Below are 24,206 nucleotides of genomic sequence, written 5' to 3'. Positions count from 1 at the left end.
GAGTGTCCCGAGCATTGCGGTTCAGGCTGACTGAGTGACTGTATCGTCAAAATTCCGCCCGTGGCAAAAGCCTGTGATTGGGTCCGAACGCAAAAGCTGCTCTCAACTTTTAATATGCGCCTCATGAACGCGCACGGGAGACGGCTGTAGGATTACCGGAGAGAATATCGCTCAACATCACCTCGTGTTTTCTCATTGACAATCGCGGGCGAGTGCGTGTGTATGTGTGTGTGAATGAGTGAGTGAGTGAGTGTGTGTGTGTGTGTGTGCGCGCGCGGGTGTATGTGTGTGCGCGCGTGTGCGTGTCAGTTTAAGCCTAACTTTTTTAAAGGATGATATATCTTGGATATTTCCTGTTCCTTTTTTGTGGGCTCACGCGTGTCATGGCAAGCTACCCGATATGGTGGTAAGTTTTATGACTTCTTTAACCTCTATCTGTTGAAAACATCAAGTTTTGTTGTTTAGGAAGGGTAAAATGTCCAGCTTTCAACTTGACAATGATTCGGGGGGATTGAAAATGTGTGTGACGTAAGCTGTAAACAATACTCGAAGACGCCATCTATCTATCTATCTATCTATCTATCTATCTATCTATCTATCTATCTATCTATCTATCTATCTGTCTGTCTGTCTGTCTGTCTGTCTGTCTGTCTGTCTGTCTGTCTGTCTGTCTGTCTGTCTTTATCTATCTATCATCTATCTATCTATCTATCTATCTATCTATCTATCTATCTATCTATCTATCTATCTATCTATCTATCTATCTATCTATCTATGTATTTTTCTATCTATCTATCTATCTATCTATCTATCTATCTATCTATCTATCTATCTATCTATCTATCTATGTCTTTGTCTGTCTATTTATCTATCTATCTATCTATCTATCTGTCTGTCTGTCTGTCTGTCTGTCTGTCTGTCTGTCTGTCTGTCTGTCTGTCTGTCTGTCTGTCTGTCTGTCTGTCTATCTATCTATCTATGTTTTTGTCTATCATCTATCTATCTATCTATCTATCTATCTATCTATCTATCTATCTATCTATCTATCTATCTATCTATCTATCTATCTATCTATCTATCCATCCATCCATCCATCCATCCATCCATCCATCCATCCATCCATCCATCCATCCATCCATCCATCCATCCATCCATCCATCATCTGTCTGTCTGTCTGTCTGTCTGTCTGTCTGTCTGTCTATCTATCTATCTATCTATCTATCTATCTATCTATCTATCTATCTGTCTATCTATCTATCTATCTATCTATCTGGTGGTCTGTCTGTCTGTCGTGCACCTGTTAATCGTACCGTAAAATCGACTTTGATTAGCGTACACTGTTTGTTTGTGTACAAACGCTTGTTCAATTTATCAACAATAGCTATCAAATAAATTTGTTAAAATTGTTGGTATTTAGCTATTTGATAATCAATGACTATCCTAATGTTGGAAATTGTCATATTTCCCTCAGGGGTTAAGTCTTAATGTCATGTCATGACTTAAATCTACTCCAAAAAGAGCATTTAAAACCTGACTGACTTCATGCTAACTGTATGTGATGATAATTGTAGCGACATTTCGCGCTGTATTGTTGATAAATACTGCTTAATATCGCTAATTAATATTAAATCTCATCTGAATTATTTATACTAGCGCTAAGCATGTTCATAATTCGTTTTTGAACGAATAATTATTGTGGTTTAAGTAACAAAATCTCATAAATCTATCTGATGAAGCTGTGTAGCTGTTTTAAAGAGCAACATTTTCTTAATTATATGTAGAATTGTGTTTTAAAGACAAATTTTACACAAAAAGTAGTATTATTTTATGTTTAATAAGATTAAGGATGTCTTATATAAGGCTACTGCACTGATTCCATGCAAACACACACACACACACCTCGGGATCATTGTTTCAGGGAGGAAAGACAATAAAGCAGAGTTTTCTCAGTGGTTGTAAAAGCTGTAATTGAGTAGGTCATTAGTCACAGTCCAGGCCGCTCTGTTTTAGGTAATTGTTGTCTGTCTGACCCTCTTGGGATTTTCAAAGATGTGCTTTCCTTCTCATCCACAACGCCAATTCAGGGAAACACCATCCAGAAACCTCTTTTTAGGGGAGCTAAATAAAAGTGCTCTTAATTACATTGAATACTCTTTTTTTTTTAATGTACTATGCATATATTTTACTATTCATGAAGTAAAAGGTCAGATAATAGTGCTCTTTGTAATAAATTAAAACACTTTTAAAATGATTTATCATGCCTTAAAGAAGCACACTTATGTGTTGACTAACATAATAAAGCATATTTGAAGTATGCGATTCTAATTGTAACTGCAGTACAAGTGAACATCCTAATTATAACGAATCTGTAATTACAAAAGTGGTTAAATTCATATCATTCAAGTCTCAACAGAAACAAGATAATTAGACAATTACGCATATTCAGTTTACGTTCGGCAATCGCAAACCCCATTTCAAGGAAAGTGTAAGTAGTTTAATAGTAATAATGATAGTATAAATATATATTAAGGTCCTACTTAAGTGCATTTAATGTAATAAAAAAAACATTTAACTGTAAATAATATCCAGAAACGGTGAATACACTTCAATGCATACATACAATGGCATATAGTTTACCTAAAAAGTTTACCTCTTCAATTTTTAATTTAAGGTACAGTACCAATATAGATCCTTCAGGCGCACGTGTACTTTATGAAAAGTTACCTTTATTTTTTAAGAGTGTACAGTATATTTCTGTGATAAATACTCTTATTTCAAGCATGAGAATTGTAGTTTTTTTTTTTTTTAAAGAGTAAAGGGAATTGATGTGTGTCGAATGGTTTAAACATGTCTAATAATCAATATAAAAAGCTACTGTATCTACCAATCAGTATATACAGCCACAGACAGCTGCCAAACTCTACAGAATGTTCACGTCATGTTTCCAACTTGAAAATTGGAATTTTTTTGTGTCTTGTTTGTTTGAAGGCGCAATGATTGTGCCAGTTTTATGTTGTTGTTTTTTTTTGTATTAAGCTTTTGATAGAGCTCTAAATATAATCTTTTAGCTGCTGGTTTGTGTCTATCCTGAAAAAAAAAGCAGTAAAGGGATGGTTCACCCAAAAATTTAAATTTACTCATTATTATTATTGTAAGTTCACTAGGCATGGGCCGGATTGAGATTCTGATGATATGATAACCTTGGATAAAAATTTCATGGTATTACGGTATTGCGATTACTGCTCTAAAATATATTCTATTTAAATGTCTGGGTAAAAAACAAGAATTGTTTTCCCCTTTGAACACAATATATTTTAATTTGGGAAACATTTGTGAAGTTTTTAAACTAATTTCGAGAGGAGCACGTGATATAATTGACTGCAGCTGGCCACCTATCTACACTCATTAGTTAGCCAATCAGATCTATCCTAACTCACTATAGCCCCTTTCACACATACAGACCTTTCCGGAAAATTACCGGCAATTTTCCGGAAAGCTTGTATGTGTGAACAGGTCCTTGTTGAAAATACCGGTAAATTCGTTCTGGCTATTTTCCGGAAGGCTTGTATGTGTGAACAGGTCCTTTTTGAAAATACCGGTAAATTCGTTCTGGCTATTTTCCGGAAAGCTTGTATGTGTGAACAGGTCCTTTTTGAAAATACCGGTAAATTCGTTCTGGCTATTTTCCGGAAAGCTTGTATGTGTGAACAGGTCCTTTTTGAAAATACCGGTAAATTCGTTCTGGCTATTTTCCGGAAAGAGAAGTTGTAACATTACCGGCAATTTGCCGGAATGCTGCGCTGTGTGAATGCAGAAGGAAGATTCCCGTAATAAGCGCGTGCACGTCTAGAACGTGCTGACGTGAGACGTCTGCTTTAGCCAATCACAACAGTCAGACGCATTTACGTCCGCGCGGTTTGTGAGAATAAAAGCCTTTGAATATTTTTCCAGACACATTTAGCTGCTAGAAGTTAGTCAGATCACGTTTATATGTTCTTCTTAATGCCAACTGTGCAAATAATCATCGATGAGATGCTTATGATAAGCCGTTGATTGTTTACCTTCAAGCTTTGCGTGTGCCCATGAAACAGCCTGTGAGCGCCAGCACACGCACATATTATGAACATCTCGACATGAGAAAGTGATCCTGCGAAAGTTGTTCACAATATTGATCATCCACAGAGTTTGTAATTTAGTCAAATGTTTACAAATACAAGCGCAGCCGTTTAAAGCTCATTTGTGGTGAATGATGTCAGAATTTACCGGTATTTTGGAATGGATGTGTGAACGCTCTTTTCCGGAAAATTTCCGTAACGTCCTCGCCTGTGTGAACAGCGCTTTTTTGTATATACCGGTAAAGTCGTTCCGGAAATTTTCCAGATATTTACCGGTATCACTGTGTGAAAGGGGCTCATAAGTAGCCTAGCTAGATATTACTCCCTTATCTTCGTTTTTTCGAAGAAACCCCGCATCCACCCCTTTCTCCTCCTCTTGTCCTTTACAAAAAAGGGGAGCTCTCGAGAACCACCTGATCTCGTACTCCCCTCACATGCTCTATGGACCTGGCGGGAGCCCTGGGCTCAACTATCTCCGAGCTCAGGGTTCTCTCCCGGGACAGCATGCCAAACCTGCTTACAGTTGTCAAGCAGTATCTAAGTGTGAACTCTTGAAATTATATTTTGGAGCAGTAAACATGTCAGACTAAATAATTAAAGTTAAACAATGTCTTCTGCTGTCTTCATTAGTTTCAAAAACAAAGATTTTGAATTTAAAACGGCATCTTTGGAAATCTTTTCTGCTGGAGATACTCTTGTCCTAAAAAAAAAAAACATATACTTTAGAGATACATCAGTATACAGTTTTAAAACCTTGACTTTTCCAAACCGCGCTATACCTTGAACATGGTTATCATTCCATGCTTGATGCTCACTATTTATTATTATAGCATATATTTAATGAACTATACCTTTAAACGTTGAGGTTGGCTTTCCCGTAACAGAACGGACAGACGTGAACGCACACTGACAGCGTTGGGCAATTGAGCTCTGCAGGGTGGCCTGCGGTCCTCCAGAGTTATGTGATATGATAACCTGCACACTGACTGACTCACTGCACACTTCCTGCACCACCGCCACCAATGCCTGTTTATGGGACAAATTGGCAGTATTGGGTTTCTTTCACATGGTTTGACTATGCACAGACTACCTAAACTATAACTTGGTCAAGTCAATTCGAGTCTGTTTGTATAGTGCTTTCTACAATAATTATTGGTGCATGTTATTGCATTACAATTAAATAAGTTATAAATTACAATCAAATGTAAGTTGTTATATGTAAATATAGTTAATCTGCAGTTTTTTTAGCTTAAAATTAATCGTGATTAATTGCATCCAAAATTAAGTTTGTTTTTACATAATATATGTGTGTACTATATATATATATATATATATATATATATATATATATATATATATATATATATATATATATATATATATACAGTTGAAGTCAGAATTATTAGCCCCCTTGAATTATTAGATTGCTTACGTATTTTTTCCTCACTTTTTGTTTAACGGAAAGCAGATTTTTTTCAACACATTTTATAGAAAATAGTTTTATTAACTCATCTCTAATAACTGATTTATTTTATCTTGTCATGATGACAGTAAATAATATTTGTCTAGATATTCTTCAAGAAACTTCTATACAGCTTGAAGTGACATTTAAAGGCTTAACTAAGTTAATTTGGTGAACTAGGCAGGTTAGGGCAATTAGGCAAGTTATTGTATTTCGATGGTTTGTTCTGTAGACTATCAAGAAAAAATATAGTTTAAAGGGGCTAATAATTTTGTCTCTAAAATGGTGTTTAAAAAATTAAAAACTGCTTTTATTCTAGCTGAAATAAAACAAATCAGACTTTCTCCAGAAGAAAAAATATTATCAGACACACTGTGAAAATTTCCTTGCTCTTTTAAACATCATTTGGGAATTGTTTAAAAAAGAAGGAAAAAACTCAAAGGGGGCTAATAATTCTGACTTCAACTGTATATATATATATATATATATATATATATATATATATATATATATATATATATATATATATATATATATATATATATATATATATATATATATATATATACATATATATATATATATATATATACACATATATATATATATATATATATATATATATATATATATATATATATATACATATATATATGCATACATGCATGCACATATTTAAGAAAATTATTATTCATACTTAGATATAAAATATATATGCATATTATAGAAATAATGTATAGCTTTTAACTTGTAAATATATACACTCACTGGCCACTTTATTAGGTACACCTTATAAGTAGTGGATTGGACCCCTTTTGCCTTCAGAGCTGCCTTAATCGTTCGTGGCATAGATTCAACAAGGTGGAAATATTCCTCAAAGATTTTGGTTCATATTGACATAAGAGCATCACACAGTTGCTGCAGATTTGTCAGCCAATCTCCCTTTCCACCACATTCCAGAGGTGCTCTATTGGATTGAGATCTGGTGACTGTGGAGGCCATTTAAGTACAGTGGACTCATTGTCATGTTCAATAAGCCAGTCTGAGATGATTTATGCTCTACGACATGGCGCGTTATCCTGCTGGAAGTAGCCATCAGAAGATGAGTACACTGTGGTCATAAAGGGATGGACATGGTCAACAGCAATGCTCAGGTAGGCTGTGGCGTTGATGCTCAGTTGGTACTAATGAGCCCAAAGTGTGCCAAGAAAATATCTCCCACACCATTACACCACCACCACCAGCCTGAACAGTTAATACAAGGCAGGATGGATCCATGCTTTCATGTTGTTGATGCCAAATTCTGACCCGACCATATGAAAGTGGCAGCAGAAATCGACTCATCAGAGCAGGCAACGTTTCTCCAATCTTCTATTGTCCAGTTTTGGTGCGCCTGTGTGAATTGTAGCCTCAGTTTCCTGTTCTTAGCTGACAGGAGTGACACTCAGTGTGGTCTTCTGCTGCTGTAGCCCATCTGCCTCAAGGTTGGACGTGTTGTGTGTTCAGAGATGCTCTTCTGCAGACCTTGATTGTAACGAGTGCTTATTTGAGTTTCTTTTGCCTTTCTATCAGCTGGAACCAGTCTGGCCATTCTCCTCTGGCATCAACAAGGCATTTGCACCCACAGAACTGCCACTCTCTGGATATTTTCTCTCTTTCAGACCATTCTCTGTAAACCCTAGAGCTAGGTGTGCGTGAAAACCCCAGTAGATCTGCAGGTTCTGAAATACTCAGACTGGCACCAACAACCATGCCACGTTCAAAGTCACTTATATCCTCTTTCTTCCCCATTCTGATGCTCAGTTTGAACTGCAGCCGATCGTCTTGACCATGTCTACATGCCTATATGCATTGAGTTGCTGCCATGTGATTGGCTGATTAGAAATTCGCGAGCAGTTGGACAGTGTACCTAATAAAGTGGCCAGTGAGTGTACATGCTGTGCAAATATTAATCGTGATTAATCACATCAAAAATAAAAACTTGTTTAGACATAATATATATGTGTGTGCTGTGTATATTTATTGTGTATATAGATAAATACACTTTCATCTACTCTGAACGTACAATAATGCATTTCATATATCATACCTTTTATGCAGCTTAGGTCAATATAACTGTATACCGTGATAAAAGCTTGCAACACGAAAATCTGATCACGGCAGAAGCCTAATTATTATGATGATGTGGGTCGGGTATAGTGAGCACGATCATGGTTTCCTCCAAGGTGGTGTTGCCTGACTGCACCCTAAACACCCCCCTCCACCCTGCGCTCCACCTTAAAAGATAAATACCTGGAGGTGAAAGCTTGCCGCACATTCCTTCTCCCAAACACTTCTCTCTTGATGTCAAAGTCGGCTCTGTGGCCCCGGGGCCTACAAGTAAAGTGGTAATTCAGAGGTGCGCTTGCTTGGGCTTGCTGAAATATGCATTAAAACCGAGACTGGATACACTTCAGATGAAAAGTGAGCAAATAAATCTAAGACTCCAGAGCAAAGGGAATGTTCATTTCTGGCCTTTTGTCTTTTAATTACCTGGATTTAGGAGATTTGGGGGGAGGTAAAGTTGGTGCTGTTCTGCCAGGATGGAGGGTGGATGATTGTTGGTCATCATAATGTTTGGGAAATCGTAAAAACAAAAAGATTTTCAAACAATTTTATTTGATTTATCAAAGTCACACAAGTGGCAATTTCACGTCTGTCACATCCATAACAGCGATGTCACATACACAACAAAGCTTTTTATTCATAAATGCAAATATTTTAAACAAAATAAAATGATTCGTTTTTGTTTTATAGAGAGCCAACTCTTATTCTTTTCATTAGTATTATCTCTTTTGAAATGCGCAGTTTAATTCACAGAATTTCTGCAATCTATACTTAAACTCGCATGCTTTTTTTGGTCACATCCACAACACATGTTTATTTAGGATTTAAGAGATTTGTGTGGAGGTAAAGATGGTGCTGTTCTGCCAGGACGAAGAGTGGATGATGGTTGGTAATTTGGGAAATCGCATAAAAAATACATTTTGAAAGTGTTACAATTAACTGATGAGCAATTCCATGCAAATGTAAATCTTAATACTAATTTTCACCAAAATAGTGAATCCATTTCTAAGTTGTGTGTGTTGACTGTATAGTAAAAATACTGAAAAATGTCTCCGTCAACGTTTTCAAACTATTTTATTTGTATTACCAGTCACAAAAGTGGCAAGTTCACATCAGTCACATGCGTAACTGAGAGATGTCACATACAAAACAAAGCTTTTTCCTTATAATTGCAAAAATGTTAAACAAATAATAATTAATTTTTGTTTTATAGAGAGCCAACTCTTATTCTATTGATTAGTATTATGTCTTTTGAAATGCGCAGTTTAATTCACAGAATTTCTGCAATCTATACTTAAACTCTCATACTTTTTTTTGGTCACATCCACAACACGTTTATTTTGGATTTAGGAGATTTGTGGGGAGGTTAAGATGGTGCTGTTCTGCCAGGATGAAGGGTGAAGTTGGTAATTTGGGAAATCGCATAAAAAAATACATTTTGAAAGTGTTACAATTAACTGATGAGCAATTCCATGCAAATGTAAATCTTAATACTAATTTTCACCAAAATAGTGAAACCATTTTCTAAGTTGTGTGTGTTGCCAGTATAGTAAAAATACTGAAAAATGTCTCTGTCAACGTTTTTAAACAATTTTATTTGTATAACCAGTCACAAAAGTGGCAAGTTCACATCAGTCACATGCATAACTTAGAGATGTCACATACAAAACAAAGCTTTCTCCTTATAATTGAAAAATTGTTAAACAAAATAAAATAAATCATTTTTGTTTTATAGAGAGCCAACTCTTATTCTTTTCATTAGTATTATCTCTTTTGAAATGCGCAGTTTAATTCACAGAATTTCTGCAATCTATACTTAAACTCGCATGCTTTTTTTGGTCACATCCACAACACATGTTTATTTTGGATTTAGGAGATTTGTGGGGAGGTAAAGATGGTGCTGTTCTGCCAGGATGAAGGGTGGGTGATAGTTGGTAATTTTGGAAATCGCATAAAAAATACATTTTGAAAGTGTTACAATTAACTGATGAGCAATTCCATGCAAATGTAAATTTTTATACTAATTTTCACCTAAATAGTCAAACCGTTTTCTAACTTGTGTGTGTTGCCTGTATAGTAAAAATACTGAAAAATGTCTCCGTCAACGTTTTCAAACTATTTTATTTGGATTACCAAAGTCACAAAAGTGGCAAGTTCACATCAGTCGCATGCGTAACTGAGAGATGTCACATACAAAACAAAGCTTTTTCCTTATAATTGCAAAAATGTTAAACAAAAAATATATATGAATCATTTTTGTTTTATAGAGAGCCAACTCTTATTCTTTTGATTAGTATTATCTCTTTTGAAATGCGCAGTTTAATTCACAGAATTTCTGCAATGTATACTTAAACTCACATACTTTTTTTGGTCGCGTCCACAACACATTATTTAGGATTTAAGAGATTTGTGGGGAGGTAAAGATGGTGCAGTTCTGCCAGGACGAAGGGTGGATGATAGTTGCTCACTGTTACATTTGGGAAATCGTATAAAAAATACATTTTGAAAGTGTTACAGTAACTGATGAGCAATTCCATGCAAATGTAAATCGTAATCCTAATTTTCACCAAAATAGTGAATCCATTTCTAAGTTGTGTGTGTTGACAGTGTAGTAAAAATACTGAACAACGTCTTAGTCAACGTTTTCAAACTATTTTATTTAATTTACCAAAGTCACAAAAGTGGCAAGTTTACATTAGTCACATGCGTAACTGAGAGATGTCACATACAAAACAAAGCTTTTTCCTTATAATTTCAAAATTGTTAAACAAAATAAACTTGTATCCTACTTGTATCCTATAAATTAGCATTATCTCTTTGATTTGTGCAGTTTAATTCACAGAATTTATACTTATACTCGTATACTTTTTTGGTCACATGCATAACGCATGTTTATTTGGAATTTAAGAGAATTAGGAGAGGAAAATATGGTGCTGTTCTGCCAGGATGCAGGGTAGATGATGGTTAGTCATTGTTACATTTGAGAAATCATTAAAAAAAGGAAGTGTTACAGTAAACCAATGAGCAAGTTTATGCAGATTTAAATGTTGGCATGAAGCAAAAATATTTTTCATCATAAAAGCGAATCTCTTTGTTACGTTGTATGTGCTGAAATTACTATAAAAATACAAAAAGATGTCGCAGATAACGTTTTCAAACTATTTGATTCGATTTACCAAAGTCACACAAGCAATTTCACATCTATCACATGCGTAACAGAGAAATGTCACATACACAACAACGCTAATTTAAACAATATAAAATTAATCTTTTCTGTTCTGTAGAGAGACAACCTTTATCCTTTTAATCAGGATTGTTTCTTTTGAGTTGTGCAGTTTAATTCACAGAATTTCTACAAAGTAAACTCTAATAATTTTTTGGTCACATACATAACGCATGTTCATTTTAGATTTAAGAAATTGGAAGGGGAGATAAAGATGATGCTGTTCTGACAGGATGGAGAATGGTCGTCGTTAAGTTTAGGAAATTTTAAAACATTTAAGTGTTACAGTTACCTCCTGAGCAATATCATACAAATGTTAACATTGGTATAAAAAAGAAATATTTTCAGGAAAAAAAAGCAACTTTTTTTAATAGTTGTGTGTTGGCAGTATTGTAAAAAATAGGGGAAAGTGTCTCAATCAATGTTTGTAAACATTCATTCATTCATTTTCGTTTCGGCTTAGTCCCTTTGTTATTCAGGGGTCGCCACAGCGGAATGAACCGCCAACTTATCCAGCAATTTTTTACGCAGCGGATGCCCTTCCAGCCGCAACCCATCTCTGGGAAACATCCACACATACACACACAAACACTACAGACAATTTAGCCTACCCAATTCACCTGTACCGCATGTCTTTGGACTGTGGGGGAAACCGGAGTACCCGGAGGAAACCCACGCGAACGCAGGGAAAACATGCAAACTCCACACAGAAACGCCAACTGAGCCGAGGATCAAACCAGCAACCCAGCGACCTTTTTGCTGTGAGGCGAACGTGCTACCCGCTGTGCCATTATTTTGATTTACCAAAGTCACACAAGTGTCAATTTTCTTGCTGTCACATGCATAACAGAGATATGTAACGTAAAGAACTTAATAAATTAAATATTTTCTGTTCTATAAAGAGCTAACTCTTACTCTTGTTTGGATTAGTATTATCACTTTTGAGTTGTGCATTTTAATTTACAGAATTTCTATAAAGCATACTTAAACTCGCATACGGTCACATACATAACGCATGTTTATTTCTCTCAATTACAATATAAAACACGATTAATAGATTGATTTGATCTTAATGCATTAGTAACTAATGAGATTTTGTCATAAGGTGTTTCCTATTATACTTCATCATCATTTTACAATTTAATTTGTTTAAAACATTTGTTTACTCTGAACACAAACAATAAAACACTAATTTTATTTGCTTTTATTTTTTACTTTCTTTTTGCAGCTCAGGTCAATATTACCATTTAGTTTTATTAGTATTAGTATTATTTCATTTAGGTTGTGCAGTTTAATTTACAGTATAAAAAAAGATGTTGGTCACATACATAACATATTTTTATTTCTTTCATTTAAACATAAAACACGTTTTTCTAGATTCATATTTTTCTGATCGTCTAACACTGTGCTTAGTTGTTTTGTAAAATATAAAAATATGTTGAATATTGCTAACATATTCAATCTGTAAATTTCTGTTTCAAGATTTTATAACGCTGGAACTGCTATAAATGCAAATTAACATGACGTCATTGCATTCGGTTGTATCCACAGAGCCAATCTCCTTGCATTAAAGCAGTGGCAGTGGGATCAGAAAACATAATCCGCACTCTGGCCTGAGTTGTGTGTTCTTACGAAATGATGATCTCAGTATCGTGATGTACAGTGGCAGACACACACACACACACACACACACACACACAAGACAGCTGAGCATGAGGACATGTCATTGAAACACCTGTTGGGCTCACTCAGCGCTGGTGACGTCTCAAATTCATCAGCTTCTGGCAAAGCACAATACCAAAGTATGAGGTGGTGATTCTAGCCGTCAGCGATGCCTATTAATTATCACTTTAGTCTTGACTGCCGTGTACCTGAGGGCTGTCCACGCTTGACGGAATCTTCACCCACAAACCGTTTGGCAGCCAAAAAAGGAGGGAAAAAAAGAAAAGTGAAACAGATAGCTCTAGTTGTAAATCTGATGGGATGAGACTTGATTTATCCGCATAATGCATTCAAAATCTACAGTTCTGCACACATAGTCCATTTGAGTAACTTGATTATTATTATTTTTTTATTATTATTATTATTATTATTATATTATATGCATTTAATTGTATTTGAATGTATCATTGTTACTAGTATTTACCTGATTAGATTGAATGATTGATTGATTAATTTCTTAAGTTTACATTTTATAGTTATTCTTAATGCTCAAAAACCTCCCAAATTTATGAAACCTATACAGTTCATTCTTTCTAAAAAAAATAAATAAATAAAAGCTGAATAAGTACTACTAGACCTATTGTTTTAGTTGAATCAAATAAACTTTTCTGATAATCTCAACTTACATCAATCAAACTGACTAAAAATATTAAGTTAAACTTTATATAAGTTGTTTCTATGGTTACTTATTAATTAGCTGATTATGTTCACCTGTGTCTGGTTTGTATTCTCATAAAAGGGCGTTTCTATGGTTACTGACTTGTTAGTTATGTTCACCTGTGTTTGGTTTGTATTTTGATTTAAGGGCATTTCTATGGTTACTCTCTTGTTAGCTGATTATGTTCACCTGTGTCTCGTTTGAATTCTAATACAAAGGCATTTCTAAGGCTGCGTCCGAAACCGCCTACTACTCAGTAGGTTCTGCATTTGAATTTAAACGTACTACTCTATTTCCTTAGAAAAGTACGTTCTATACAGTATGAATGTGAAAAGTATGAATGGAATCCGCCATTTTGTCATGGTTACGTGATCTACCTGCAACAGTTGTGTCGCTTTACTTCCATTCATGAATTCGCTCACGGGGCATCATGGGATAGCGCAGCATGCATGGGATGCGCACTCTGGATCCTCATTTTAAAGGTGTTTCTATAGTGCTCCATTGGTTATCTGATTATGTTCACCTGTGTCTAGTTTGGATTCTCATTTTAAGAGTGTTTCTATGGTTCCTCATTGGTTTGCTGATTATGTTCACCTGTGTCTGATTTGGATTCTCACATAAGGGCGTTTCTATGGTTACTCATTGGTTATCTGATTATGGTCACCTGTGTCTGGTTTGGGCATTAATATAAGGGTGTTTCTATGGTTCCGCATTAGTTAACTGATTGTGTTCACCTGTGTCTCATTTGGATTCTCATATAAAGGCGTTTCTATGGTAACTCATTGGTTATCTGATTGTGGTCACCTGTGTCTGCTTTGGGCATTAATATAAGGGTGTTTCTATGGTTCCTCATTAGTTAACTGATTGTGTTCACCTGTGTCTGGTTTGTACACTAATATAAGGGCGTTTCTATAGTAACTCATTGGTTATCTGATTATGGTCACCTGTGTCTGGTTTGGACACTAATATAAGGGCGTTTCTATGGTTACTCATTGGTTAGCTGATTATGTTCACCTGTGTCTGGTTTGGACACTAATATAAGGGCGTTTCTATGGTTACTCATTGGTTAGCTGATTATGTTCACCTGTGTCTGGTTTGGACACTAATATAGGGGTGTTTCTATGGTTCCTCATTAGTTGACTGATTATGGTCACCTGTGTCTAGTCTGGATTCTCATTTTAAGAGTGTTTCTATGGTTCCTAATTGGTTAGCTGATTATGTTCACCTGTGTCTGATTTGGATTCTCATATAAGGGTGTTTCTATGGTTACTGAATTGTTAGCTGATTATGTTCACCTGTGTCTGTTTTTGACACTAATATAAGGACGTTTCTATGGTTCCTCATAAGTTAACTGATTATGTTCACCTGTGTCTGGTTTGGATTTTCATATAAGGGCTTTTCTATGGCTCCTCATTGGTTAACCGATTATGTTCACCTGTGTCTGGTTTGGGATTTTCATTTAAGACCACATATAGAAAACAACTTTTCCAACTAGTGAGCATAGTGCCTCTTTACAAAGTAACATTGCCACATAATACAGCGTTTTTAGTTTTTATTTGTGGATCTGTGTGAACTGGGATCGTTTTGACATCATTGTTGTCTGTATTTAAAACTTGACAAAAATACAATAGAAAAACTTTTCAGTTTTAGTACGTTGTCATTATGTAAACATACCCTAAATCCCCAGTTTAGTTCTTCACCTTGTCCTGTAATGTCTTTACATGTGTGAAGCTGTTATGTTGGTTCTGTCTTCTGGATTACCTTCTTTGTTTCTGTTTTTGTAAATAAAGACAATCTGCTGCATTTCAGATCTTCTGCTTCTTGCCTGAACGTGTAAATTACACTGTAAGGCCTGTTTTAGTGAAACAATTAAAGGGATCGTTCACCTGGAAAATCAAAATGTACTCACCATTTACTCACCCTCGGGTGGTTCCAATTCACGACATTATTTTTATTTCTGTTGGACTCAAAAGAAGATCCTTTGAAGAAAGTTGGAAACTAATCGGTAGCAATTGATTGTTTATCAACATTCTTCAACATATTTTCATTTAAGTTCAACAGAAGGTAGAAACCCATACAGGTTTTGAAAAAGGTAAAAGGTAATCACATTTTAATATTTCACCCTCATCACCAGTTTTTTTTATGTAAATTTGACTTGCTTCTTAAGGGACAGTTAAACCAAAAAAAAATTCTGTCGTGATTGGTTTACCCTATATTTATTTATTTACTCATTTATTTATGATTCTATTGAACACAAAAGGAGATATTTTGAGGAATGTTGTAAAGCTGTAACCATTGACTTCCTTAGTATTTGTTTTTCCAAATGTAAACATTCTGTCGTGATTTGTTCACTCAATATTTATTTATTTATTTATTTATTTATTTATTTATTTATTTATTTATTCATGATTCTATTGAACACAAAAGAAGATATTTTGAAGAATGTTATAAACCTACAACCATTGACTTTCTTAGTATTTGTCCCCCCACCCCCCCACCCCCCAACCCCCCACCCCAAAAAAAATTCTGTGGTGATTTGCTCACCCTCTGTTTATTTATAATTCTATTGAACACAAAAAAAGAAGATATTTTGAGGAATGTTGTAAACCTGTAACCATTGACTTCCTTAGTATTTGCTTTTCCAAATGTAAACGTTCTGTCGTGATTTGTTCACCCAATATTTATTTATTTATTTATTTATGATTCTATTGAACATAAAAGAAGATACTTTGAGGAATGTTTTGAACCTGCAACCATTTACTTTCTTAGTATTTGTTTTCCAAAAATAAAAATTCTGTTGTGATTTGTTCACTCTTTATTTATTTATTTATGATTCTATTGAACACAACAGAAGATATTTTGAGGAATGTTGTAAACCTGTAACCATTGACTTCCTTAGTATTTGTTTTTCCAAATGTAAACATTCTGCCGTGATTTGTTCACCCAATATTTATTTATTTATTTATTCATGATTCTATTGAACACAAAAGAAGATACTTTGAGGAATGTTGTGAACCTGCAAATATTTACTTTCTTATTATTTGTTTTCCAAAAATACAAATTCTGTTGTGATTTGTTCACCCTTTATTTATTTATTTATTTATTTATTTATTCATGATTCTATTGAACACAAAAGAAGATATTTTGAAGAATGTTAGAAACCTGTAACCACTGACTTCCATTGCATTTGTCTTTCCTACTATGAAAGTCAATGTTTACAGGTTTCCAGCATTCTACAAAATATCTTCTGTTGTGCTCAACATAATAACTCAAATGAAGGGTGAATAAATAATAACAGAATTTAATTTGTGGGTGAACTATCCCTTTAAAGTCTCTCCTTCGATTTGGTAAAAAAAAGATGGCAGTGACTGTGGTCGGTTGTGTATTTCTATGAAATTCATGCAGGAGTGTGAGACGGGCGGGGGGAACGTAAACGTCCCGTGCCGTTGCTTTAAGAGGCTACTCGTCCCCCGAGGCCATGGACTGACAAAAGGCTAAGAAAAGGTCAAAAAGTAATAGGAGTTACTTAGTGAACAAATCCTCCATAGTTTCGCTACACCCTGCTAGATGAGGTTTTGGATCTTCTCTCGGGCCAGTTTCATTCAAGTTCCCTCTTGTTCTGTGCTCTCTTAGTCTTTAAAGTAAAATTCAGATTAAGCTCCTCGCCGAGAAAGATGCAAGAAGGACTGACTCATAGCACAATAATGCCAGGGATCAACTGATACAGAGTGTAGCCTATTGAAGTTTAAGTTTAGAAGTTTAGACAAGAGCTGACATCAAAGAGCACGCCAATGCAGAAAAATGACAATGAGGCTGTTAGCGACCTAGCATTAGCCATGTTTACGTTCATCTGATTTTATGAGCATTTTGAAATATCACATAAAAAGTCAACACATGTTTTTATGTTACTTTAACATATTTTATTGAGTTAATCAGGTTTCATCTGATGTTTTTAAGTTATACAAATGTACACGGTGGCTCAGTGGTTAGCACTGTGGCCTCAAAGCAAGAAGGTCACTGGTTCGAGCCTCAGCTGGGTCAGTTGGCGTTTCTGTGTGGAGTTTGCTTGTTCTCCCTGCTTTCGCGTGGGTGTCCTCCGGGTGCTCCGGTTTCCCCCACAGTCCAAAGACATGCGGTACAGGTGAATTGGGTAGGCTAAATTGTCCGTAGTGTATGAGTGTGTGTGTGTATGTGTGTGGATGTTTCCCTGAGATGGGTTGCGGCTGGAAGGGCATCCGCTGCGTAAAAACTTGCTGGATAAATTGCCGGTTCATTCCGCTGTGGCGACCCCGGATTAATAAAGGGACTAAGCCGACAAGAAAATGAATGAATGTCAGAGTGTGAATGAGTGTGTGTGGATGTTTCCCAGAGATGGGTTGCAGCTGGAATGGCATCCGCTGCGTAAAACAAATGCTTGATAAGTTGGCGGTTCATTCCGCCGTGGCGACCCCAGATTAATAAAGGGACTAAGCCGAATAGAAAATGAATAAATGAATGTATTATTAACCATAAAGCACTGTTTATTTGCCTTTTTTCTTTGCTCTATTGTAATTATTCCTGCTTGCAATTTGTTTATTATTTTTATACACGATTTATACCCTTACAAAACCACCCAAATCAATCTAAATTCAAGATATATAGATATATATCGCTGAAAAACAAAATATTCCAACGTCAGATTTTTCCAATATCCTGCAGCCCTAGTTTTTCATTCATTCATTTTCTTGTCGGCTTAGTCCCTTTATTAATCTGGGGTCGCCACAGCGGAATGAACCGCCAACTTATCTAGCAAGTTTTTACGCAGCGGATGCCCTTCCAGCCGCAACCCATCTCTGAGAAACATCCACACACACATTCACACACACACACTCATACACTACGGACAATTTAGCCTACCCAATTCACCTGAACCGCATGTCATTTGGACTGTGGGGGAAACCAGAACACCCGGAGGAAACCCACGCAAATGCAGAGAGAACATACAAACTCCACACAGAAACGGCAACTGAGCCGAGGCTCAAACCAGCAACCTTCTTGCTGTGAGGCGGCTGCACTACCTACTGCGTCGCCTGCCCGAGTTTTTATGTTACTTTAAGTCATATTATTAAATTCAAGAGTTCACACTTAGCTGATGGTTGATAATAAAGCTTGTTCGGCGTGCTGTCCCAGGAGAGAGCCCTAAGCTTATAAGATCCTCGAGCCCTGGGCTCCCTCCTGTTGCAAGGCGAGAGGGGAGTTTGAGCTCAGGTGGATCTCGATGACTCACCCTCCTGCTTATTGTAGCTAAGTGTCAGATGTGGATGCTGAGAAGGTGTACTCAGAGCTTGGCTAAAATATTTGGATTAATTGTTTAGGGTGCTTGTTTTTGAAACCGGAGGACCCGGGGCAAACCCACACGATCACGGGGAGAACGAGCATAGCTCCGCACAGAAATGTCGCCTGGTTTGGAAGGGAATTAAACTAGGGGGATCCTTGCTGTGAGGCAACAACGCTAATCACTGGCCAACGTGTCGCCAGGCATGAAAGTAGGGTTGGGTAGGGGGGTAAGGGGGGGGGGGTCTTCAAGTGAAGATATTAGCTGCGTCCCAAATCGCATACTTATGCACTATTCTACGCCATTTTGTAGAATAAATAGTGTAAGTAGTGCGTTCACACTGAAAACTCTAAAAATAATAAGTGCACTTTAATTACCCGGATGATGCACTCATTCAGCGCTAAAATGAAGTGTGTAATGATGGACACTTCACGCACTCAACGACTGCAGGTTTGCTTACGTAGTGGAAGGGGCGGAGCTATCGGGCGCACATGGTGAATAACTTTATTTAATTTGGATGGTGAAAGCAAAATTCTCCTACGAGAGTGATTATAGCGCCTCCCGATGGTGATTGCGGCAATACTCACGGCAGGTATTATTTGATAATTCGGCCTTTTATTTCAATGATTTGGCGACCATCAAACGTCATCAGGGAAACGGTTTGAATTTCCGCTTAGTAAAAAAAACATTAGTGTGCCATTTGGGACGACACTACATACATATACTACCCTGTTGAGTGTGTAAGTGCATAAGTACATAGTGCATGAGTGTATAGTGTGCCATTTGGGACGCAGCTTCTGAGATAAGTCTATTTATAGTGAGTAAAGGATCGTCTGATAGGATAATTAGTCATTAGCTAAAGTTGGAACAGCTGTGAACAATCATAAGCACGTGATCCTCTCCAAATTTGCTTATAAATAAACTTCACTTAATCATGTTCAACTAATGTTTTCCAGGTATACAAAGGTCACCTTAATACTATTTTAGTCTGTTTAACTGATGAAGTTGAGATCACTGTAAAAAAAAAAATGCAGGATTCCACTCAATTCCCTCCTGTTGTAAGTTAATGTAGGAAATTTAAGTGGATTGAATGTACAAAGGGCGAGGCAGTGGCGCAGTAGGTAGTGCAGGAAGAAGGTCGCTGGGTCGCTGGTTCCAAAGTCCAAAGACATGCGGTTCAGGTGAATTGGGTAGGCTAAATTGTCCATAGTGTATGAGTGTGTGTGTGAATGTGTGTGTGGATGTTTCCCAGAAATGAGTTGCGGCTGGAAGGGCATCCGCTGCGTTAAAACTTGCTGGATACGTTGGCGGTTCATTCCGCTGTGGCGACCCCGGATTGATAAAGGGTCTAAGCCGACAAGAAAATGAATGAATGAATTAATGTAAAACATTCATTCCCCCCCCCCAACCCCCCCCCCCACACACACACCAAAAACAAACTCCAAAATTGTGTTGAGCTCATTTTTAATAAGTAGTTAATAAGTTAGTTAATTGAATTCATTTAAGCTGCAAGTGTTTTCCCTAATTTGCTTCAGGCCGTCAGGTTTGATGTGAGTCAGCCAGAGATCCATGACTTCCCGCCAGAACAATGGCTGGGAGGAAGTGTTGAGGAATGCACCAGGTACAGGAACTGGTTAGTGTCCCATCAGCTGATAAGGGAGTGTGCTAGTCTTTGTCATTGAGACGGGCCCTTCGGGTGTAATCGCTGCCGGTTTAGGGGTCACCGAAGGGGCTGCTTGCTGTGATTAGTAATCAGCTCCGTAACACAGGTCAACACACACTGCTAATTGAGAGCGCTCACACCTTTACAGACACACTGAGAACCAATAATTCATTGAAATTATGATTTGTTTTTTAAGGTGAATGGTTTTGCAAACAATTTATACACGACCTGACCAAAGTCTTGCCACCTATGCAAGTTTTAGGAACAATAATAACTGGACTTCTAGTTGATCATTTGGTATCAGAAGTGGCTTATATTAAAGGCAAAGGCCTCTAGATTACGCTTATTTTACCATAATAAAACATGGTCATGCCTTGATTTGTTAATTATTTCATTAGGACAGTAAGGTCTGACTTTGCTCAGACAAAAGTCTCATCACTGAACAGAAATAATGTCCAGTATAGAATATAAAGTCCTGCTGCAGTGGAGGCAGAATGAATATTGTGTCTGACTCCATCATGAGCTTGCAGGACTGCATCCATACATCTCTGACTCAAATCACTGATTAATAAAGTCATCTGGAATGCCAGAGGAAGCGTTCTTGCAGGACTCCCAGAGATCATCAAGATCACTTGGATTTATCTTAAATGCCTCTTCATCTTACCCCAGACATGCTCAATAATGTTCATATCTGGGGCCTGGGCTGGCCAATCCTGGAGCAGCTTGACCTTCTTTGCTTTCAGGAGCTTTGATGTGGAGGCTGAAGTATGAGGAGCGCTATCCTGCTGGAGGATTGTCCATCTTTCCTGTGGTTTGTAATGTAATGGGCAGCACAAATGTCTTGATACCTCAGGCTGTTGATGTTGCAGATCTCTTACACGCCCCCATACTGAATGTAACTCCAAACCATGGTTTTCTCCTTCACCAAACTTGACTGATTTCTGTGAGAATCTTGAATCCATGTGGTTTCCAGTAGGTCTTATGCAGTATTTGTGATGATTGGGAAGCAGCTCAACAGATAACTCAGCAGAAAAATCCACTTTCCGCCACTTTTCCAAATGATCAACAAGAGGTCAAGGTATTATTTGTTGCTCTCACTGATATCAGCAACAAGACTTTTGTCAGGTAGTGTATAGGCTGAATTCAAATAAACAAATTAAGTTGAACGTTGCTAATTTTAATTTGTTTGTTTAAATTCTGCCCTCAGAAATTATTTGCAAACACTTACCTTAAAAAAAAAAAGTAAATCCAATTAATCTTTTTTTTTTCAATGTGTCCGTAAAGAGATGTGCTACAATTCTCAGTTTAGACTTTTCTGCAGTTTCAATGTTCAAAAGGTACTGCTTCGAGTCCCGGCTGGGTCCGTTGGTATTTCCATGTGGAGTTTGCATGTTCTCTCCGTGTTTGCATGGGTTTCCTCCCGGTCCTCCCACAAGGTCCAAACACATGCACTATAGGGGAATTGAATAAACTAATTTGGCTGTAGTGTATGAGGACGATGTGTCAACGCCACAGCCTACCTGAGTATTGTTGCTGACCATGTCTATCCTTTTATAACCACCAATGACCAATAACTTCCGATGGCTACTTCCAGCACCATGTCATAAAGCGTAAATCATCTCAGACTGGTTTCTTGAACATGAAAATGAGTTCACTGTATTCAAATGGCCTCCACAGTTACCAGAGCTCAATCCAATAGAGCACCTTTGGGATGTGTTAGAAAGGGAGATTTGAATAATGCATGTGCAGCCGACAAATCTGCAGCAACTGTGTGATGCTATCATGTCAATGTGGAGAAAAATCTCTGAGGAATATTTCCACTTTGTCGAATCTATGACACAAAGGATTAAGGCAGTTCTGAAGGCAAAAGGAGGTCCAACACGGTTCTAGTAAGGTGTACCTAATAAAGTGGCCGGGGAGCGTACGTTCACAGCACTCATGTTTAGGGTGTATCCTTTACAAATTTAGCCCGAATAGCCAGAACGCTGTAATTTTCCACAAATTACACCATCAAAGCGTTAACGTTTGTGGATGAACTCCAGGTCCCAAAATGAGGAGATCAATCCACCTTTGGCTGTCATACGCAGTTGAGAGTTATTCGCCCTCCTGTGAAGATAACTTTTCTCTTTCAAATATTTCCCACATGATGTTTAACAGTTTCAGGAATTTTTCACAGTATTTCCTATAATATTTTTTCTTCTGGAGAAAGTCTTATTTGATTTATTTCGGCTAGAATAAAAGCAGTTTTTTATTTTTTTCTAAGCCATTTTGAGGTCAATATTATTAATCTTTTTTTAATTGTCTACAGAACAAACCACTGTTATACAATGACTTGCCTAATCACCCTAATTACCTTGTCAATCCTTTAAATGTCACTTTAAGCTGAATACTAGTATCTCGGGAGAAATTGGGGGACAAAAAAATATACAGAAGGGCTAATAATTCAGATTTCCACACCAGGAGGAACTATTGTGTTGTTTGAACCTGTCAAAAGGCATTGAAGATCTTCTGCTTTTTGTGGGGAGGAGCTCAGAATATAAAACCATAACACGTTGCTAAGTGGTAAACAAACATGAAAGAGCTCGGATTGGTAGACAGGAGACGCTTGATCAAGGATTCACGCTGCGGGACAGGCACCTTGTCATTAAGAGCCACTGACATCCTTAAAAGTGTCCAAAAAAGTGAAATAGGCTGTAATGACACAGTGCGCTCGAGTCTGGCTGAGCATCAGAGGACGCTCGACTTGTGTTAGTTTCAACTCCGCTGTTCTTTGATGACACACGGTTTCAGATGTGACATGCGCCGACACGCTTTTTCACTTGGTTTCCATTGCAATGTTGCTGAAAGCTTGCGAGCTGTTGGTGCTGTATGTGCATTGCTATACTGTACTATACTATGATATACACACACATACTGTAAATACAGTTGAAGTCAGAATTATTAGCCACCCTGTTTATGTTTTACCCCAATTTCTGTTTAGCGGAGAGAAGATTTTTTCAACACATTTCTGAACATAATAGTTTTATTAGCTAATTAACTGATTTACTTTATCTTTATTTTGTTAATATTCGGCTTTAAGTGACATTTAAAGGCTTAATTAGATTAACTAGGCAGGTTAGGGTATTTAGGCAAGTTATTTTATAACAATGGTTTGTTCTGTAGACTTGAAAAAAACTATATAGCTTAAAGGGGCTAATAATATTGACCTTAAAATGGGTTTTAAAAAATTTAAAAAATGCTTTCATTCTAGCCAAAATAAAACAAATAAGACTTTCTCCAGAAGAAAAAAATATTATCAGACATACTGTGAAAATTGTCTTCTTCTGTTGAACATCATTTGGGTAATATATTTAAAAAAGAAAAAAAATCAAAGAAAAAAGTTATATATATATATATATATATATATATATATACATATCACTTTTTTCTTTGATTTTTTGAATCAAATAAATAAATATATATTATTTATTTATTTATTTATTTATTTATTTATTTATTATCCATATGAGTAATGACCATAAGCTTGTTTGCTTGGATTGCCACAGCAGAATGAACCGCCAACTTTTCCAGCATATTTTTTACACAGTGGATGCCCTTCCAGCTGCAACCCAGTACTGGGAAACACTCCATAAACACTCATTCACACACACACACTTACATAAACTTTTGCCAATTTAGTTCATCCAATTCACCTAGATCCGGGACTCGAACCAGCGACCTTCTTGGTGTGAAGTGACAGTGCTAAAGACTGAACCACTGTGGCGCCCCGGTTTTATCTTCATCCTCTTGCTAACGTACATGTTGATATTCATTTACACTGAGGAACAGCAGAGAGTGGCTGAAGAACTACTGAGAGATTTCAGCTGCTGTCTGGGCTTTCGCTGCCTTTCTTCCTTTCTTCATGTGTTTAATACTTTTCACATGCATCATTTCATTACAAATA

General features: G+C 36.7%; 1 protein-coding gene across 2 annotated transcripts in view; it reads left to right on the top strand.

Annotated features, from left to right (window-relative positions):
* wnt3a (wingless-type MMTV integration site family, member 3A) overlaps nucleotides 1–24,206 on the top strand; it is a 55,801-nt gene that overhangs the window by 23 nt on the left and 31,572 nt on the right. The window contains exon 1 of one of the 2 annotated variants that reach the window (XM_087239977.1): nucleotides 1–406. This exon is cut by the window's left edge and continues 23 nt beyond it. In XM_087239977.1, coding sequence (XP_087096103.1) covers nucleotides 333–406 — 74 coding nt within the window. In that variant the 5' untranslated portion in view covers nucleotides 1–332. 2 annotated transcript variants of the gene reach the window in all.

The sequence above is a fragment of the Danio rerio genome, chromosome 2 (assembly GCF_052040795.2).
Source record: "Danio rerio strain M-AB ecotype USA chromosome 2, GRCz13ab, whole genome shotgun sequence".
Lineage (NCBI taxonomy): Eukaryota > Metazoa > Chordata > Actinopteri > Cypriniformes > Danionidae > Danio > Danio rerio.
The sequence above is the reverse complement of the archived record's forward strand: the minus strand, read 5'-3'. Positions and strand labels throughout refer to the sequence as shown.